This window comes from Nylanderia fulva, unplaced genomic scaffold (assembly GCF_048542155.1).
Source record: "Nylanderia fulva isolate GAGA-0341 unplaced genomic scaffold, ASM4854215v1 Scaffold4, whole genome shotgun sequence".
Classification (NCBI taxonomy): domain Eukaryota; kingdom Metazoa; phylum Arthropoda; class Insecta; order Hymenoptera; family Formicidae; genus Nylanderia; species Nylanderia fulva.
Window position 1 is genome coordinate 2,587,105 of NW_028190476.1, and position 21,787 is coordinate 2,608,891.

At 35.9% G+C, this 21,787-nt stretch overlaps 1 protein-coding gene across 5 annotated transcripts in view; it reads right to left on the reverse strand.

Annotated features, from left to right (window-relative positions):
- LOC114938007 (E3 ubiquitin-protein ligase Rnf220) overlaps positions 1–21,787 on the reverse strand; it is a 164,307-nt gene that overhangs the window by 120,963 nt on the left and 21,557 nt on the right. For 4 of the 5 annotated variants that reach the window (XM_085485922.1, XM_085485920.1, XM_085485921.1 and 1 more), the window contains exon 4: positions 564–701. The exons of the other annotated variant lie outside the window; for it this stretch is intronic. In XM_085485922.1, coding sequence (XP_085342048.1) covers positions 564–701 — 138 coding nt within the window. The remainder of the gene's footprint in view (positions 1–563; positions 702–21,787) is intronic. 5 annotated transcript variants of the gene reach the window in all.

Below are 21,787 nucleotides of genomic sequence, written 5' to 3' on the forward strand. Positions count from 1 at the left end.
TATATTAATATATTAATATACCTATTAATATATTATAATATACAAATATAATAATATATTTTTATCAGGGATACATAAAAAATGGATCGAATATATATATATATATATATATATATAAATATATTAATATATTTAATATATTAATATACCTATTGATATATTATAATATACAAATATAATAATATATTTTTATCCGGGATACATAAAAAATTGATCGAATATATATATATATATATATTAATATATTAATATACCTATTAATATATTATAATATACAAATATAATAATATTTTTTTATCCGGGATACATAAAAAATTGATCGAATATATATATATATATATATATATATATATATATATTAATATATTAATATATTTAATATATTTAATATATTAATATATTTAATATATTAATATACCTACTGATATATTATAACATACAAATATAATAATATATTTTTATCCGGGATACATAAAAAATTGATCGAACGTCAGAAACTGAAAGGATCAAAGATAAAAAGAATTAAAGACAATCGCGGCAATGAAGATGGCTGGTAGGCCTACCTTGGTCGAATACAAGGCAGCGGGTGGTCTTGGCAGCGAGTCCCGGGGGCAGAGCGAACCTGTAGGCCGGGCCCGGTGACAGCCCTAGCCCCAGACCGAGCGCCTCCGCGCCGCATCGGCCCCCGAACACAGGCCCCACTAAAATCACCCATATAACAGTGGTCATCAGTCATCGTCATCATCAAGGTAAAGAGACACAGAGAATTATTATCAATTAGCAAAGAGGCTTGTCATGCACAGAGGAAGGCACCCGACGACACTTTCAGGCTGGCAGACTCTGCAATTGACAGTAAACCCGTAGAGTAAACCGAATTCGATCTTTTATCGAAGCCTGAAAATCCCGAGAAGTCCTTCGCCCCGATATCATTATTTTCAATTAATGGAGTTTTTTTTTTTTTTTTTTTTTTTTTTTTAGTAAAGCTTCTCAATATATTCAATTGACATTTATGTAAAATATAATTTAATTATTAATATTTGTTATGGCTTAATATTCATTATTAATGATATGGATAATTATCGATAAACAATAATAATAAGTATATTAAAAATCGTGCACAAGTAAGATTAAAGTAAAAAAATAATATAAAAATTTCAAGATATATGCAATTGAAAAGGAGATACAAATTATTTCGCACTTGCTTTCATGGTTTCAGTAAAAGATATCGTCATATCATGCATTAAAATCTGCAAATGCGTTTAGTCGCCCTCTGAATTATAAGATATTAAAATAAATCTCCCCTTCCACCAAAAATTATATATAAACTTATATATAATATATTAATCTCTATAAATAAATTTGTATTATCTAAATCATAGAGTATTAACTTAATCCTTCATAAAACTATATAAACTGCCAATATTTTATAATACTAATTTATTAATATATCGATATAACAATTGATTCTCTGTTGAATTAATTTTTTTCATTTCCCACTTGGTATTTTTGACATTTTTCAATTATCGTCAAGATTCATAGTAGTTTATAAAGCGTCCCGCGCTCGTTCGATTCAATTACGCGTTCATACTCATGTGACTCGTACATCCCTAAATACACGAGGCGAATTAGCGAGCAGGATCAAAAGATGAAGCACCAATATGCCCTCAAAGGCCCTCGTCGTTTTGAACGTAGGTAGCTTTATTATGATCCTATATAGATATTACCGCGTTGCCATTACAAGAGATAAGTTCCCGAAGGAGTTTATTGCTTTTTAGTATACACTCAGCACGTGCCGTACGACAATCTATATACTTTAACCCTAGTGTAATCGTCTATGCTTCCTTTCTCTCTCTCTCTCTCTCTCTCCGCCCATCGAAATTCATACTCGGATGAATTGATACACATGTCAGGTAATAAAATTTTCATTTCGTGTATGTTCAAAGTTATCACATTAGCTATTACATCAGAACATTTTGAGTTGACCACAGAAATTACGGACAAACAGTAGAAGAAACAATTCTAGTTATAACACAATTATAAATAATTATAGTTTCTCTCCTTGTACGAGTGATAATAAACAAATATAAAACATTAAAAAAACAAAATAAGTAAAGAACTTAAATAATTCAGCATTATAACGCCATTAGCGCGAAAATTTTCTTCATATTTCAAGAAAGCGAGAGAGGTCAAGATATACGCCAAAAGTCGGTTCCAAATTCTATTCGAATGTTAGAAGATGGAGAAGAGGAAGCGCGCACAATACCGGAGCCATAATCTAAATTCATGTCTGACAGGATCCCGGAGCGGATAAGTACATCGAGCATAATGGCAACGACTTAACATACTTTTTTAAATTGCGCCTTTGAGATGCAGAACGATGGCCCACCGTGCGGAGGCGAGCTCCTTCACCGTTCTTTCTCGTTCACTTTTGGCCTTCTGGCTTTAGTAGCTTACACGCTGATTAAGACACCCGATACAATTAGGCGGCGAAAAGAACCTCAAAAGACGCGCGTGAGGGGAAGCCGCCGACCTTTGCATGCTTACGGACGTGTGTAACGGGTGTACAAAATATTACGATCTTATTAGACGAAATATAATTTCTCTTTTTCTTGTACATACATCTCAAAGGTTTCCCAGAAAATGAGTTTTACATACATTTTCTGTATTTATTTTCTTTTCTTCAAAAATTGTTTTAATTTTTTTTTAAATTAAAATCCTATTTTTTAATATTAATTTTGTAACGTTAAAAAATTCTAAAATTCTACATAATTTTTTGATACCTAAAGGAAAACACTTGTAATATTTTTTTATACATTGAATCTTTCTTGAATAAATGCTTTTATAGTCCTTGATATTACGTGAGCAATACATATGTATGAATCATTGTTTGAAAAAGTTAACGCCAGAGGGTTAATTCCGCGAGTTCAATCGGACCCGTCAAATAAACAAGCGGTGACGAGCAGTTGCGGGTTTCTACGTCACGAACGATGACGGACCAACGAGTATACCTCGAAAAAGGTGATGCGCGTCATTCCACGCCGATCGATCGTCATTCGGTTTCGCGAAATGATCACGCTCGAAATGATCCGCACTGACGGTTAAAAAACTCCCACGCATGTCAAGTACGATCATGCAGCACATGATCGAGTATTATCCCGTCGCGTTCGCATCGCTTTCGAAAACCATGTAATTCCGACAAGTTCATAACGGAAGTCTTGCAAACGAGTTACTGGAAAATGGTGAAAATTTATGAACTACCTATGTAGCTACAATCGACGCGACTGATAAATCTTTTAAAATTATTATAAAAAAATAATAATATAAGAGAAACCGCGTAACATTACTGATCATATAAGAGCCAATTAGTCAACAAAATGTTATACCTGCTACAGAAATATATTTTAAATCTTATTTCTTTTACGTTTCAAATCAAAGAGATTTTAAATGAAAACCTTTTTAACGGGGTACCTAATAATAATAATTATTTTTTCTCTTTGGAAAAATACCAATAAAACAATTTCACATGTCCAAAATATATTACGATAAAGATTATACTATGTTTTTTTTATATATATATATATAAAAATATGAAGTAAGAAGCTTTACGGAACGGACACCCCGTAGACGAAGTCAGGTGTATAGCGCGACGAATCGGCTCGTTTAAGCCGAGCGAGTCAAGTCGACGATGAACGTCTCGGACTTTGTTAACGTTAATCCTCGTGCGGGACTACCGTGCATGCTCGACTTCACGGTCGAAAAGAGTCGTCTCGCCAATTATAAGCGTGAAAATCGTCATCTCGGAGATAATCGGGAATTAGCATCACCCGTCGCGTACAACGCGCTATTAACATCTTCACTTACGACTTGGCGAACGTTTCAATCATCCGTTACTGGATTGCGGATCGAATGCAAAAATTGGTTGCTGTTTATAAAACGATATTATATATAAATTTTCTAGTACAATAAAAAATTGTGAATATCGTGAAAGTTTGTAAAATAAATAAGCATACATTTTAAGTACACATTGCTGAAGAATTATTTCAACAGAAATAGAAAACTCCAAAATTAAGAAAATGTCCATATTATTTCTTTTTATTATAAACATTAGAAGAAATACTCTAAAACTATGATATGATTATGCTTGATCCTCATCAGGTTGTCTAGCAGATTCAATGAAAAAAATTCCCTGACTTTTTCAGATTTTCCAAGACCAGAAATTAATTTTTTCCCTGACTTTTTAGTATTATTTTTTCCAAATATATAATTTATCATACTACCGGGAAAAGTTTATATTTATGTAATAGAAAATTTCAAAGACAAATGTAGAATAATGTAAAAAAAAATCCAGATAAATAATAAAATTTCCTGACTTTTCCCCGACAATTCCAGATTTACAAAATTCCTTGACAATGCCCGACAATTTTCCAAATTTCCCTGACCGCTAGACGCCCTGCTTATGTCTTAATTTGAGATTCAATTTTTGGAGCAATCCGGAGTAATCCTGAATATATTCCGTACACTATAATGTCTGCATTTGTGGCTTTAACATGACTGAATATGGTAGTACATCGCGGTCAAGCTCGACCGGAGTCTGTGACTCGAAGTGTTTCTACCTGTCTATCCGGTGACTCGACGTCGATCGAGGATGGAGCCGCGCATGAATGAAGAAGCGAGGAAGGCGACGACTGCCGTACATGGCGCACGAGACGATCTTGAGAGCCGGGCGATCGCCGGCGAGTCGTCGCAGCTGACAGGCGATTCCTGCGATCTTAATCTGGCTCGCTCGCGCAAGAAGGGAGGATCCGCACCCGGAAAAAAATCACCGAGGCACCACCGCAGTGATCGGAATCCGTCTGTCTGTCGGTCGGCCCCGACCGGAGATCAAGACACCCTGAATAATTCATCGAACGCGGGGTTCCACGATAGGCCGCCTACCCTTTTCCCTCAACGCGATGCCGAAAGCGAATTTACACACCACGCTTTTAACGATTATCCCGAATAAAAAAAAGAAGATGCGCATAAATCGTATTTCGAGTGGTAACAAAAATAATCACACTCGCTAGCGAATAAGAAAAAAGATTAATCATTCTACTGGTTTTCTTGTACATATAAAATCTTGAATAATGATTATCTCTAATAAAATATGTAGATTTATTTATTTATTTTTTTTTATTATTCGATCAAGATCAAGTTTGATGTGTATATAATTATATAATGAAATTGCATCCTGATATGCATAAAGAGGTGCGACTGTCCTCGCATGGGAGCGAATAACGTTGCGAAGAAAGAGGAAAATGAGAAGGGTAAGAAGAAAGAGTGAGGAAGAGCTCGAGATTTGAAACGAGAAAGAGTAGATTGGGTTGCAGCGAGTTAACCGGCTCAGTACTTGGCGTGAGATCCTGTTATACAACGATGTCAAACTGATAGACGAGAAGCGAGACGAAGCGAGACGAGAACCGAGGGAGAAGAACGAGAGCAGAGCAAAACCCTTCCAAAGCACTCGTGATTATTAAGGATAATCTGGAATATGCGAAAATATAGCCCCTACGCGAGAATCGTGATCCTGTATAAATTTTTTTAAATCCTATTAATTAACCGCATTATACCGAGAGTTACAAGCACAATGTTAACATAGCCTATGGAAAATACGAAGAACTTAACAAGAAAAATAAAATCTTTAATCAATGTAAATATGTGACGATATATATAATAAAAAAGAATTTAATAAAGATCCAGATTTATATAAAATATACATATATATTCCCGATATCCTAATAATTCTTTTTTACTATATTAAATAAATAAGAGTGTAATTTGAATGACATATCGATATGAATAGAAACAAAGTCTTTTCGTGATATGATTATAACAAATTATACTTATTAATGAATTTTGCAGCGTGTAATACGGTAAATCACGTGTGTATATTATATATGTATATCATTACGTATTATCACGCGCGGGAGATAAAATTTACAAATCGAAAGAGGAAAAGAAGGAAGACAAACGGAAGGAAACGGAAGGATGAAGGAGGAATGGAGACGGCTACTGTGCGATAATCGACATCGATTTTCAGCGTAGCAGCCGGCGTGTATCGATTGTGGAAAGACTAATGGGCAGCGCGGTTAACCGTATTATCCCACAGCGGAAGTCCACCGGTTGAAACGAGGACATAAATAGCGAGGAGTCTCGAATTATCCGATTCGATATAAGTTTAATAATCATCGAAAGAGAACGGCGATTTTCTCAATGATAAATTTCTTTGTGTTATAAAAGTGTCGCGGATAATATAAAATCAATTTATCGTATATGAAAAATAAATCGTATGAGACGTCTGCCAATTAACGCTCTCTCGTCATTCAGTATCTTTAAAGTATGTTAACTATCGCGTCGAAAATATGGAAGAATCACACGAGACGCGTAATGTATTTAACAATAAGACATTTCCTAATATAATATCCTCAATATCCTCAGATTTTATTTTTGGCGATTATATTATAGATGAAAAAATTATAAATTTATTGAGACAAAATTATAAATTTATTGAGACAAAATTATCAATTTATCTTTAAAGTATATATATTAACTATCACGTCGAAAATATTGAAGAATCACACGAGACGCGTAATGTATTTAGCAATAAGACATTTCCTAATATAATATCCTCAATATCCTCAGATTTTATTTTTGACGATTATATTATAGATGACAAAATTATAAATTTATTGAGAGTATTATTTTCATTTCGGCGACATTATATTTTATTATTCAAAAATTTAATATAGATATCCGGAAGGAAATAATACTATATGACACCGATTTATAAACAGATACTTTCCTTGCATCATCTCCCATCGTCGACATTAACTAATTTCGAGAAATTTAGACTGATATAACTCGCGCATATAGTTCACTTCTCCTTCGTTTGCTACTTCTGATCCGCGAGTTATGCACTGTTTTCGATGAGATTTTTAGCCCTCCCGCACGTTCGTGATCGACGATCGAACCAAGTTTCTCAGGGCGTTCAAGTTTCACGGTGGTTGATATTTCATACAAAGTGGGTAACGGAGGATACCCCCGTCGTTATTCGCGTACAGCACGTCACCTATATACTGCTCTCTCGCTTCGTTATTATTGCACGCTCCCCGACCTGTGTACACCCCATTGAGTACAGTGTGGTTTAACATCCGGCTTGCGCGAGGCTTCTCTCTCGCTACTTCAGCATCCTCTCTTGGATCCGAACGCTCAACGTGTAAACTTTCATTAAGAGGCGATGCGTAAAAACGGATCAGTGTTTATTGAGCGATACCATCTTCGGGTTTCTAAAATGCTTAGGTCTAGTTTTTAATTATCAAGACTCTGAAATTCTAAGGCCTTAATATTTCCAGGGTGTCCAGCAGACTCAACACTCAAAAATATGATATTGCAAGTACAACGAAAATTTTCTAGGTATAAAAAATTAACTAAAATTGCATATGTAATTTACTTAATTTGCCCAAGTAACAGAGACAGAATATATATTCCTGCTGTAAATTCTATACGTGACAAACAACAGTTTTAACAGATACAAAAAACATCTAAACGTCTAACTATATCAGTGAAATATTTTTTTGAGTGAAGGAAAAAAATTTCCTGACTTTTTAAAATTTTCCAAGACCAGAAATTTATTTTTTCCCTGACTCTTTAGTTATTATTTTTTCCAAATATATAATTTGCATATATCTATATAATAAAACAATTAAATGTTAAATCATGAAATCCTTGAGATATTTTTATCAACAATGAAAAGGTTCGGAAGTTAAAAAAACAAAAATTTTAATCAATTATACAATCTGCATTATGTAGGATAATCGAAACAAACATGTCACTATAAACTATTTAAATAATCACTTTTTTTATTTATATTTATTTATCAATTTTTATAGTTTTGTCTCTATCAAACACATTGAAATAAAATAACACGACAATGAAAATATAAATTAACGAACACGCTGTAGATGAATCGATTTTTAACTACACAGAAAATTAGCTGGGAGTCAAGGAAAAGTTTATATATATTTAATAAAAAATGTCAAATTATTGAGACAAATGTAGAATAATGTGAAAAAATCCAGATAAATAGTAAAATTTCCTGACATTTCCCTGATAATTCTAGATTTATAAAATTCCCTGACAATGCCCAGTTTTCCAGATTTCCCTGACTGCTAGACACCACCTTGATTATCTTCAGATTTCTTTAAATTCTTAGTTCTATTTTTTAATTATCAAGACTCTAAAATTCTATATCTCTCAAAACGGCTAAATTTTATAATCTCTCATATATCCCAATATTTTTAAATAATAAGGTTATAAGATGTCAATATAAAGAGTTCTTTAGAATTGAAGACAGCACCAAATTGATGTCATTGGCAGAAAATAGGTGTAAAAGCGAGGACAAAAACGATGCGAATAATTTTATTTAATTACATCGAATTTGCGCGTGCCTCGGGTTCTCACGGTAGAACAATAAGGACATTCATTCATGCCTCTGTATTATACTATGTGTGTGTGTGTGTGGGACAGCGGTTTCTTTTAAGTCTTAATCGTTCGGCACGGAATGCACGTTTAATGCAAAGGAGGACACAACTCGTCTGTGTCCCGTTTCGCTTGTACTGTTTCTGCTTCTGTCGCACCGACGACACCGGGTCGGTTGTTTTACGATCTGTCTTTGGCTCCCAGTGAGTCTTCCTCCCAGCGACTTCTCCGGTTAAGCTGACGCTAATAGCATCTATGTGTTTCGCGCGATCTCCCGATCTCATTACTATAGTAATGCGAGCTCTGATACTGTCTTAATTTTTCATTTTATTCCATTTCATTCCATTAATCATATATATATATTTATTCGTAATGCAAAATGTAATAAAATTGTAGAATTTTGTTCCTCTAATCATGAATTTCAAAATTTTATTTATGAAATAAAATATAAATTTATTATATTTCGCGCAGAGAGTCATATGCGCTCTTCGTATTATTAAGTCTTTATATTTTTATGATATTAAAACATTTTACGCTTATAAATAGAATAGATTATAATAATTCTCGTTGTTACGTGCATAGAATTTTATGAATAATATAAATATAGAGAATATGTAGTAATAAAAGCAAACTGTTTAATTCTGTGCTCAATATCGGACAGAGAGTAGTGGACGATTCGATAAAAATCGAGACGAAAATTTAACATTCGGTGCACGTCCGCGTATCGCAAAATTGTACGATAAACAGTCGGACGCAATATCGCGCAATAAAGACAATTGCTTTGGAAATATTTCGATTTTAAAAAGAAAACCAATATTCGTGTGCGATATGCAAGTGAGAGGAGAAAGCAAATAATCGGTGCTGCATGCACGTACGAATCGTGAGATTGAATCTCCGAGATGGTATCATCAGGTAATTGGAGAAGAGAAGCCATAGAAAATGAACGGTAGAGATTATGTCATCATTGTGTCAAAATTTCGCCATCGATACTTCGGATACCATTAAAAAATTAACGAGTTATACAGACATATACATATATCAGCTATCGATATCGATATTATATCGATATAACGTAACATGAAAAATAAATTGAATAAATTATTGTGTACTTACATTAAATAATTCTAATTGTTATTTAAAAAAATTTAATATATTTTAATATTCTATGCCTTCTTCTCCCACAATTGTACAATAATTAACACAGAGAACTATTCGCGATATTCTATACATATATTGTTAACGTTGATCGAATACGAATAAAAAATAGATTAAAAAATTAACAAAAATTTTTTAAAGAGCTAATTATCGAAAAGAATTAAATAAAATTTTAGGTTTTATTTCTCGGCAAATCGTAAATTCGGTTAAGGGGAGGTAAAATTCTGCGGAACAGAAAGGAATAGGAAACTCGAACGCGACGAAGAGGGTGAAACGGCCTATCGGAATTATTCCGACCAGTCATCGGGACTTATGGCGCTTATGGGATTACAACGGCATTAGCCGGTAGAGCTTGTTCTCCACCGTTCTATACGGGATCCGCGATATAAAGCCGGGTTACAAGCAGCATTTCTAGCGAGTCAACCCCCGGAAACTTCGCAACTATTTAGAGATTTGTTCGACAATAATACGTTTATGTTCCCTTGGATTCGATATGAATCCTATGTGAACAAATATGCTTCCAAATGTTCTCACATTCGAAACGCGTCATCTAACACTCTTCATTTCTAACATATAAACTTTTTATAACTTTGACATTTTTATCATTACAAGCATTTTTTTTTTTTTTTAATTCATTATTTTTTTTAAATAACACAGAAATTTACGTGAATACAAAAAGATATTCTCCACTATGGGGACTTCTATTTCCTATTCATAAGACACGCATAAGTAAAAGAGCCGTGTGCGTCGAGTAAATTTACCGAACCAATTTGAAGGAAAACCAGTCTAAGGAATTCGCTGGAAGATTTAAAGGATAGAAGAGTATAGAACAAGAAGGAGGAAATAAGGGAGGAGGAGGAGAAAAAAAAACGTGGATGAGACTACTTAAAATCTCAGCGTCTAAGGCGTACGAAGAGGAATTTTTTCGGCGAGCATTCCGCTCCTTTAGCGAAGATTTTCGACCGTTAGACACTCGACTAAGCGCGCGCGGATCCTTTGCCCTCTCGAATAAGGGCGTCTGCTCTGTCGGGGGATGCGCGCGGATCTTTTCCCTGTAATTAATTTAAGAGGGCTCGCTCGAGCTACTTCGGCGGGTAGAGAGTCCCGGTGGCGTCTCGCGGATCACCGACAAGACAAGGGGGTAGGTCCCTCGTTTCTCGTCGCCCTCGCATCTTCTCTCCCTTAACGCGGCGACTGTGCGCCACTTTTTCGCCTTTGCCCGCTGCGCTTCATGAGAATCAATTTTATCCGCGGAAAAAATAATAAATAATAAAATAAATGATTCTTTTAATAATATAATTATATGTATATACATACATGTCAGGGTGTTCGGTAGACTCGATGAAAAAAATTCCCCGATTTTTTCAGATTTTCCAAGACCAGAAATTCATTCTTTCCCTGACTTTTTAGTATTATTTTTTCCAAATATATGATAAATCAATTAAATGTTAAATCATAAAATCCTTGAGATATTTTTGTCAACAATGAAAAGGTTCGGAAGTTAAAAAAACAAAAATTTTAATCAATTATACAATCTGGATTGTGTACGATAATCGAAACAAATATGTCACTATAAACTTTATTTAAATAATTATCTTTTTTATTTATATTATATTAAATTTTTAGTTTTGTCTCTATCAAACACATTGAAATAAAATAACACGGCGATAAAAATATAAATTAACGAATAGCTGTAGATGAATCGATTTTTAACAACACAGAAAATTAGCGTGCTGACAGTCAAGGAAAAGTTTATATTTATTTAATAAAAAATTTCGATTATTGAGACAAATATAGAATAATGTGAGAAATCCAGATAAATAGTAAAATTTCCTGACTTTTTCCTAACAATTCCAGATTTATAAAATTCCCGGACTGCTAGATACCCTGCATGTATATAACAGTGTAATAACAAGTTAAAAGTAATTTTACGACATTAATAAATTTTATTTTAAATAATTTTAAAAACTGCACGACTTTCGTAAATCTCCTGAATTTTCCTAAATCATAGACGTTATAAAAATTCAACTAATTACTTAATCCGTGCGTGCCACTCACGGCTACGACAAAAATAGTCTCGAGTTATTTATCTATCCGCATCGCATCCACCATGTTAACAATCCGCGGACAATAAGAATAACGAGATTCGCGCGTGACAAAAATGGGGTGAGAGCTAAAGTCAGATTTATGTCTCTAATCGCTCATTAATACGAAGATCTCGAGTGCGATCTACCGCTGCAAACAGCGTCTTCGAGATTGTAAATCCAGGAATACAGTAGTCCCCGAGTCCTTCACTTCCGAGCGTAAAACGGTGCTAAGCCGGTGTCGCCGATGCAAAGACGAAAGGGAAGAAAGAGAAAGAAGAAGAGGAAAGGCGAAGGTGGACGAATGGTCGAAATGCCGAGGTGCTACTACTCAAGGAGCGGGACCGAGAAAGAGGAGAACGAAGGGGAAGCGCGTGGTAATCCAAGATTTATCTCGCAGTCTGTGACACACCAGGACTGCTCTCTTGCTTCTGTTACTTCAAGGGCTACCGGATCCCTCGCGGCCTGGAAACGATTCGCGCAGAAGAAAGGCGAGTCACGACCACCGTTTCGGAACCCAGCTCGATCGCGAGATCAGATTTGAAGGTCCCCCCATTAGTGCAAAACCATTTTATTATAACGCGTTTCAATAATTAAATAAAACCGGGGAGAGAACGGCCTTATCTGCATATTTCCCTTATTCTACTTGCAATATACTTTGATTTACGATATTAATTCTGATAAGTTTGAGATAAAATATTATGCGTGATAATGAAGAATTTTTGTTTCGTCATCACAATTACATTATCGAATTTTTTTTTTTTTTTTGAAAGATATATATTTGTAAGGTAATTAGTAATATTTTTATATGCGCGTTTGACAATTTAAGACTATCGTTTATATCGTTCGGCATTTGAAAGACGGGAAGCCGCGGATTCGTGAGAACGTTCCGCAATTACAACCGCGCTGGTGCATACATCCTCGGCATTATAATCTGCGGAGGTGAGAAAGCGAAAAGAGAGGCGGACGAAGAGCCGGTCCGGTCGTGATAAATCGTCGCGGCCAATGGTAGCCGGCCGATCTTCTCGATTAAAGTAAAATATATGGCAGCTTTAATTACGAAGAGATTCGGAACGCGACTCGGCTCGCGCGAGAGGAGGCAAAAACGAGGAAAAGAGACAGAGTGAAAGAGGGTGAGATCGAGTATCGGGATGAAGAGGAACCGAGAGAGGAGGGCGACCTTAGAGATGCATTATTCATGGGGTGTGAGAAGATACGATATGATCCAATATGTGGTCCGCCCATAGCTACTAAGAGCCGGCGAAACCTGCGCGAGAGAGAACCCTCTAAGCTGCCGAAAATTGGTCCTCGAATTTTCGCGTAATTTAGAATAGAAGGGATGCCACGCTTCTCGCTAGTTTCCCTCGCGACTCGGTCGAAGCAGCGTGTAATCGCGCCGACGTATATTATCGAATCTGTCGTTCCTCTTCCCCATCTGCGTCTACCATAGTCGGTCCATATGGGTTTCGCGAGTTCTGAATATTTAAACAGCCACGACCTGTGCGCGGTTCGTAAGAAGATGCAAATACGGTCGAAAAGGTTGTTGCACAACGCCAAAGAGAAGTAAATGAGGCATCAGTGGAATTAGAGGCGATTTAAGAACGTGGATTAAATATAATCGACAATAAAGGAAGTAAAATGTTTTGCACAATATGTGAGACAAAAAAGGAATTTTAATCAATGTTGGATTAAAACATAATGAATGATATATGTAATAGTATAGTAGAAAGAATATATGTATATGTACGCAGGTCTATTAAATATTGTTAGAAATATTTTATTTCAGGAATTATATATCAATTTTTTGAAGATCAAATTGCGATGTTTGATGGTAAAATTCTATAAATTTTTTTTTTTTTTTTTGCGAAGAGCGTTCTAGATTGCACGTGGAAAAATTCGCAAGAGTTTACGGTGGCTGATCGAAAAGAAAAGAGAGATTCTTGGCGAGAGTAAAATGGCATAAAATGCCGAGAGCGAGTTTCCAGGTAGTTTGACATTCGCATCTTTACGCGCCTCTGCGCACTCTTTGCATATACAGGCGAGATGCTGCAAATATCCAGAATTGTTTCGGCATACCAATCTTAACGTTGCAAGTGTAAAGTCGTGTTTACAACGAATGGACGAATTTTCGAGACCGGTACTCTTATAAAGTTTCAAAATAATACGATATTATAATCTCAAAAGAGAAAAACAAAATATTTTAAAATTATTACTACAAACTGACATTAATAAAATTGTGCTAAAAGATAATTGTAATATTATTACTACACATATACCTACAGTGATATTAAGCAATTTTTTTATTTTCCTTAATTTTTAAAAGTTATTATAATAATTTAAAATAATAACAATTATACTAATTAAAAAATCATACAACAATAATTAAATCGTACATACAAAGTCTTTCATTGTACAAAATCCCAAAATTTTTTATTATCTTAATTTTAGAATCATTAGCTTAAAATTTCGTAATGAAAAACTTAGTCAAGTGCAAATTATGCAATATTCCTTTTTCAAAACTAGCATTTTTTTTCAGAAAAAATATGCCTTCCAATTTTTTATTATAAACCATGTGCGAACCAGGAGCATGGGAATATTACCATTATTTTTGCAAGACCGGAACGGGTCTACGCGATCGAGAGAAAGGCGGTGTGAGCGCAACTTAAGACTGCATCTTAAGTCGCGGCGTATCGCAGTTGCAGGCTGCACGAGTCGAGCGGGCAAGCGACTGAGCAAAGAGCGGCACGTATTAACACACAATGAGATAGTTTTGTTCCGCCGCTCCGAATGCGGGATCGCGGCTTGTTCGTTTCGATGTCAACAGCCACGTTCCATACCACGGATACCTGGCACACCGGGTGTCCCGATAATTCCACGCGCGTTATAAAAGAAAAAAAAAGCGTCGTCGCGAAAGCGAGGGCACTCGTTACGCACGAATTATACGCCGCGAACAAGTACGATTACGTTTACGAGCGAGGCACATAAACATACACGCGAATGAATCGCGATCGCAAGAGTCAACTATAAAGATTGCTCGCGCGAGGAATGTCCTCGTATTTCGTGTTAACGAGATTTCTATTCGGCGTTTTCTTTTTCAACAAATAATCCAATATTTAATTATTAATATTTTTATGATTTGGAACAATTAAATAAAAGAATTATATCTTAGCCGTTTTCCCCATTTGTGGATGTTATAGATAGATCAACGATTTCAACTACGTTTTTTACTTTGTTAAGCACGGTACTAATTTATTTCGTAGTTACACATATCCATTTATTATGCATATACTTTCATAGAGGAGAAATAACCGCACTTTGTCGAGCTACATCAAATGCATTCATGCGAATTATACATCCGCGAAGTCGAGCGCGATGCGTAAAAATGTGCAGCACAGCAACGCATGCTGCCGCGTTACGCCGACTGTAAACAGCGACGTTAACTCGCGCGCTAATGACGCGCTATAAAGTCCGGATTCCAAACGAGTAAATTAAACAAAATCGCAGTTTCGCTACGACAGTCATGAAAAAAAAAAAACAACAAAAAAAACCCGTACAAATTTAAAGGACTCCGACTCTGAAAAATTAGAAACCTCTAAGGGAAGGAGCCGTTCCTCGCACGCTTACATTTAAAAATTGAATTATCGACTCCGCCGGTTTTTAACGACCATCGTCGTCATCTCCGTCGACCATCACCGCGATAGTTTATTCGTTAAACCGAGCGACGGGATCGTTAACCACCGCTGATCCGACTGTTACAAAGTAGTCGGACTACCGCTGCTAAGTGGCTGCAGGAAGATCGGCAATCTGAAATCTGCCACCAAGCTGACTTCACCGATGGAATACGGTGTCGATTCGTGGCGCGTTATAGTACTTACATCACCGACATACGTCGCTAATTGGAGACGGTTTCACCGAGCTCATCATTCGATATCCGCTAACATCGGCGTATCTAATTATAATTAAAAGCCGGTAGAGAAGAGCGATTAGCGCAAATTCCGATTGGTGATTTGTATTTTCTCGAAACAAAAATGTAAAATACAGGCAAATTCAACTTCTCAAATTGTATACATGAATATAGTGGAATGTTCAGTTATAATTTTAAAAAAATCATAAATTCAGAATCTTTACATTTATAATGTTATTCTGAAAATATGTATTTTTTCAACTACATATAATTAATAGTCGATATATAATTTTTATAGTTTCAGTTAATATCTGTAATGATTTCTGTGATAAATGGAAACTCATATTATCGTCACACATCTTTCGACATATAAATATAATGATGAAATATGAATCCAAAATATAATGCTTATATTAATGTATTCCTATTGTTAAGCTTAAGAGTTGGATATTTATTCAGTGTTTGCTACCAAGACCAAAAGAAAGACCAAAAGATGAGCATTTCGCGAATGAGTATTTTGCGGACACCGTATTGCGTGCGCCGCTCACAAAGGGAGAGAGAGCTGTCCACGATCGCTCTCGCACCGGGCCATTGTGTGCGGACGCTTTGATAAATTACCGAATAATTGTCAAATGCTAGAAAACGACGAAGTCGAGAGAACGGCTTCGGAGCAGGGACCAGCGAAAGCACGTGAGAAGCACATCGGCCGTCCCTGCTCCGTTCTGTCTTCTTGCAGAAGACGGGTCAACTCGGACACAGGCCAATCTAACGGATACAGATTATCCAGATCTTAAAGAAACTTTTTTGTTTCCGAAGAAAATTAAAAGAAAGTTTTGTAACTAGTATCACTTTGTTCATACGTGTCACATACTAGAAATATTTATATATTTTATGTACCACGGAAAAAAAATTAGCCACTATAGCTTAATAAATTTTAACTGTCACTATATTACAACCTGAAAAGTTAGCTGTGGTAACTATTATTTTTTAGCTATTTAGTTTAACGGAGAATTCTATAATTAAGAGAAGTTATCAGCTAAAATTTCCAGGTGTAATATAGGGATTAAAATTTAGCTATAGTGATTAATAATTTTAATAATTTTTTTCGTGAATATATACGTATATGTATAATATAAAAAATAAAAGAGAACTAATATAAATAAAGCTTCTAATTAACAACAGGCTTTGATACATGTCTGTTTGGTATTTTTTAATTTTTAGTTTCTAAATTGAAAGAACTATAAGAGAATTTTAAAATCACCTACTTTTATTATTTCTAAAAAAAGAAAATTAAATTTTTCGGTGAGAATAGCTTATTTTTCTTGCGACAAGGAATGCTATGCGCAAATTTAAAAAATCATTACAATTAATATTTGCTGAGAAATAAGAGGTAAAGAAAAGCGAGAGGCAGACTGCTGGCCCATTTCACGGTTGAAATATGACAGTACGCACGACTCGATGCGTGGGCGGTTGGACGAGCAGAGCAATGTTAAAAGGGCGAGGATAAATGTCTCGATGCTGGTAACCGAACACTCTCTCGCATGCAAGTTACTTCCCCACTTTTCCTGCAGCCACTTGCTCGCTCGTTCTTCTTTTCCTCCCTCATTTTGAATCGACTTGCTATTACAGGGACTTTGGAATCGTATTAACCGCATAATTCATCCAGACAGAAAAAATTGAAATCATCTATTTATCTTTCTATTAAATTCATTCAATTAAATTCATTCAATTATGTTCGCGACCAAATGTCTTCAATATATGAATATAGGTAAAATATTGCAGATATTTTATATTGCAGATATTTTAAAAAATAGTAATGTTTAATATAACATTAAATAAAAACCGTTTCCTCCTATTTCACGCAATTAGAAATCTAGTTCAATTTTATTTCCACATTAAAATGGAATGCTTCAAGACAAATTTAACGTCTGCATGTGACCAAGATCCGTACATAAATAAACGCCTCATTGGAAAGTATCTTTGATAATTAACGAATGAGGACTGAGATTTAAAAGAGGACACGACGGATGCGCGAGAGCAAGATTGGAGGTTCACAGGTTCGCACCGTGGATAATTTATCGATTTAGACGAGCCGAGAGAGATAGAGGGGCGAAAAAAGAGCGCGGCACGGACTCTTCATCAGCGATTTAATTCCTGAACGGCACCGGCTTCGAGTTTATTTATTTTTTCGCCGGCTCGTGACCGGCGCCAAAACGAGGGCGAGACCGGGACAAGATTAAAAATCCCTTAATTACTTAATCGCGTTACACCCGGCTACATCCGTGTCAAAGAGAACTCCGCTCGCGTTCGGAGGGAGTAACGTCTTTCTTTTTTTTATCGCTTTTACGTTCTTGCATTATCCACAACGTTCAGTAAAATTTCGCGATTTTATACACGAAGCGTTAACAGGGTGTCCAGCAGATTCGATGAAAAAAATTCCCTGACTGTCAGATTTTTCAAGACCAGAAATTTATTTTTTCCCTGATTTTTTAGTATTATTTTTTCCAAATATATATAATTTGCATATATCTATACTATATGATAAATCAATTAAATGTCAAATCATAAAATCCTTGAGATATTTTTGTCAAAAAGGTTCGGAAGTTATAAAAACAAAAATTTTAATCAATTATACAATCTGCATTATGTACGATAATCAAAACAGACATGTTGCTATAAATTATTTAATCACTCCAAGAAATTTAGAAAGCACCTTTTTTATTTATAATATATCAAATTTTTTAGTTTTATTTCTATAAAACACATTGAAATAAAATAACACGATGATGAAAATATAAATTAACGAACACGCTGTAGATGAATCGATTTTTAACACAGAAAATTAGCATGCTGGGAGTCAAAAAAAAGTTTATATTTATTTAATAAAACATTTCAAATTATTGAGACAAATGTAGAATAATGTGAAAAAAATCCAGATATATAAATAGTGACAATTCCAGGTTTACAAAATTCCCTGACAATGTCCAGTTTTCCAAATTTTCCTAACACCTTGGTTAATCATAATACGATATTTACACAAATGCAACTCCTAAAAAAATCTATATATTCGAGTCGAAGTGTCGTAACTTTGCGTCGAAAAAAAAATCACAAATAGCGAAGGGAAAAGATTAAAACAATGAACGTTCGTTTCTCGATATTGCTCTGCGATAGTCATAGATGTGTGGCATTAGCGACAACTAACGATAACGGGCAGGGCACGGTAGTTCGAGGGTGCAGACAGTGACAAACCGCCTTGGCCCGCTGTGATTTCAGTTAATTGTCGGCGCGGCCATTTCTCACTCGTCGGCTTCCGCTCGACACGGAGCCGGGCGACGACGTTGTAAATATCCACGAAGGCCCGTGAGAGAGAGAGAGCAAAGGGCTAAAGGTGGAACGTCTTACTACGGTAGGCTTAAGCTTCTAACCTTGCGCGCGCGTAAGCCGCTTCTTCCTTTTCTCGTATTCTTTTGTGTGAACGATCTCGTACGGCGGACGTCCTCTCTACTCTGTACCCTTTCAACACCGAGATGCCTCGGATAATTTTTGCTGACGTGAAATCCGACGAGGTGATGTATTCATAAGATATATAATATACGATTCTCGCGCGCGTGGGTGAAATAATTATTCAAACAAAATTATATAGAATCAAATTAATCTTATTGTTACACAAGAAAAATTTCATTATTCTTTCCGGATTTTAATGTTTTCTAATGTTTTACTCAAACATTTTTTGAGTTTCGATTAATTGCAAAATTAATCAAATTTAACCAACAAGGAATGCCGAGAAAAATGTCAGTTTAATTAAAGCAGGAATGATTTTAAAATATGTATATGTACAAAATCTTATATTGAGAAAGTCTCAGCTTCTCTTTTCGAATTAGAAATAAATGTGTGCTGTATAAATCAAGGGGGCGAAACATTTAGATCGAGATACATCGCGTATTATTATTGTATACCGCGGAGACGAAACTCGTCAACGTTTTTACGTAAAAGGGATTCGAGACGATTACCACGGCGATACGTTTCGGGTTAGGAGGGCCCTTGCACGACTGTCCCTACGAGAAAGGGGCGAGTGTGCGACAGTGCGAAGGGTTGGTCGGCGAAGGGTGCAGAAAACGAAAGGTGGAGGGCCACGAAAATCGGAGTCGTCCGGGCAATCTTGTTTTGAGCTTCTAATAATACCCGACGTATCGGCTCTCGCTGGTATTTTTATGGCCCGGCCCGGACATATGGACGCGTATCCATACATATGTGTGCCGCCATATATAACGGGCGGGCAAATAAAAAGGTAACAACGTAACCCGGTGGACAAATAGCCTCCAGCCCCCAAAAACCGCCGATAGGCTAGCAACACCCACGCCTTTGACGATATAATACGACGTCGAAATGTTTCGTCCTCTCTCTCTCTCTCTTTCTCTCTGACGTATCTGTGCGTATATATATGTGTATATATATATATATATATATATGTACGTGAACGCGTACGTGCGCACTTCTAAGCGAGGGTGGCTAAGGCATAAATCAAGCCGTCCACGTGTTACCGCGATCGGATTCACCGAATCGTTTTATCGCGCATCGATGACTAACCAATCATTTTTGGCATTTTTATAATTTGATTTATTAACTCGGGCATGAAAAAAAATTTTTCTCTCTCGTATTACTTGAATCAAGATAAGACAGAGTTCTGTCTATTTCTGCAACATTTTCAGAGTGTCCAGCAGACTCAATGAAAAAAACTCGCCGACTTTTTCAGATTTTCCAAGATCGGAAATTAATTTTTTCCCTGACTTTTTAGTATTATTCTTTCCAAATATGTAATTTGCATATATCTATATGATAAATCAATTAAATGTTAAATCATGAAATTCTTTGAGATATTTTATATTATATCAAATTTTTTAGTTTTGTCTCTATCAAACACATTGAAATAAAATAACACGACGATGAAAATACAAATTAACGAACACGCTGTAGATGAATCGATTTTTAACCATACAGAAAATTAGCTGGGAGTCAAGGAAAAATTTATATTTATTTAATAAAAATTTCAAATTATTGAAACAAATGTAGAATAATGTGAAAAAATCTAGATAAATAGTAAAATTTCCTAACTTTTTTCCCTGACAATTCCAGATTTATAAAATTCCCTGACAATGCTCGGTTTTCCAGATTTCCCTAACCGCTAAACACCCTAATTTTTTTTAAAAATCGTCGAAATTATAATGATTGATCCATGCTAATTACTTGACAATTCATATGCCAAACTTCTAGTTCAAACTATATAAATAGCTTTGCCATAAATATATTTCAGCTTTTTGTTTATCTAACCAGCTAAAGAACTATAGACAAGCCAGATTTAGGATTCTAGCGATGACAAGCTTTAATAAGCTAATATAACATTAATACTCATTATCTTCCAAGATTAAAAAAACGATTGTTAATTATATATCTCTAAATAAATACCATAAAGATAATTGTCTAAAAAATAAAATCAAACAGCGTAAAACTTGATGTTTTCTATGATAAAAAAAAAATGCGAGCCCCCTTTTATGCTGCTTTTATGACAACGCATTATTTTATAGTGTGAAATGCAAAGCCGCAATGGTTGAAGCCGCTTGATTGACGCGTCGCGGCTTCAATAATATTCGGCATCTCCGCTTTGGAGAGGAGTCCTCGAGAGCACACGTTCTTGGTTACGCCGCAACGAATTGGCAAGCCTCATCGGGACGTGTTACACGCGAAGAAGAAAGGAAAAGACGGAGCGCCGGCGCGGCGGCTCGTAAAACAACGTTTACCGAGTGTCTCGACTGGTCGACCGCAGTTATTACGAACGAATATACGTCACGCGGTTCGCGGCGTACGGGCTGATGGTGACAGTTCAATCCGAACTTCGGCGTTCGGCGGTCAGGAACGCAGCCCGCAAAACCGCACGCGTGATTTCTGCCGCTCTTTGCGCCCCGCCGAATGTCCGAACGATCCTACTGCCGGCTCAACCCTTCCGCCGCGGAATGGCACGCGGAATGCCTCCGGAATGCACAGAGAAAGAACACGCCCCGCGCGCAGTCTACTCTCGGACCTGCGCCGGATAAAAAAACGCTATGGCTTCATGATGCCTCATTCGGTTATGAAA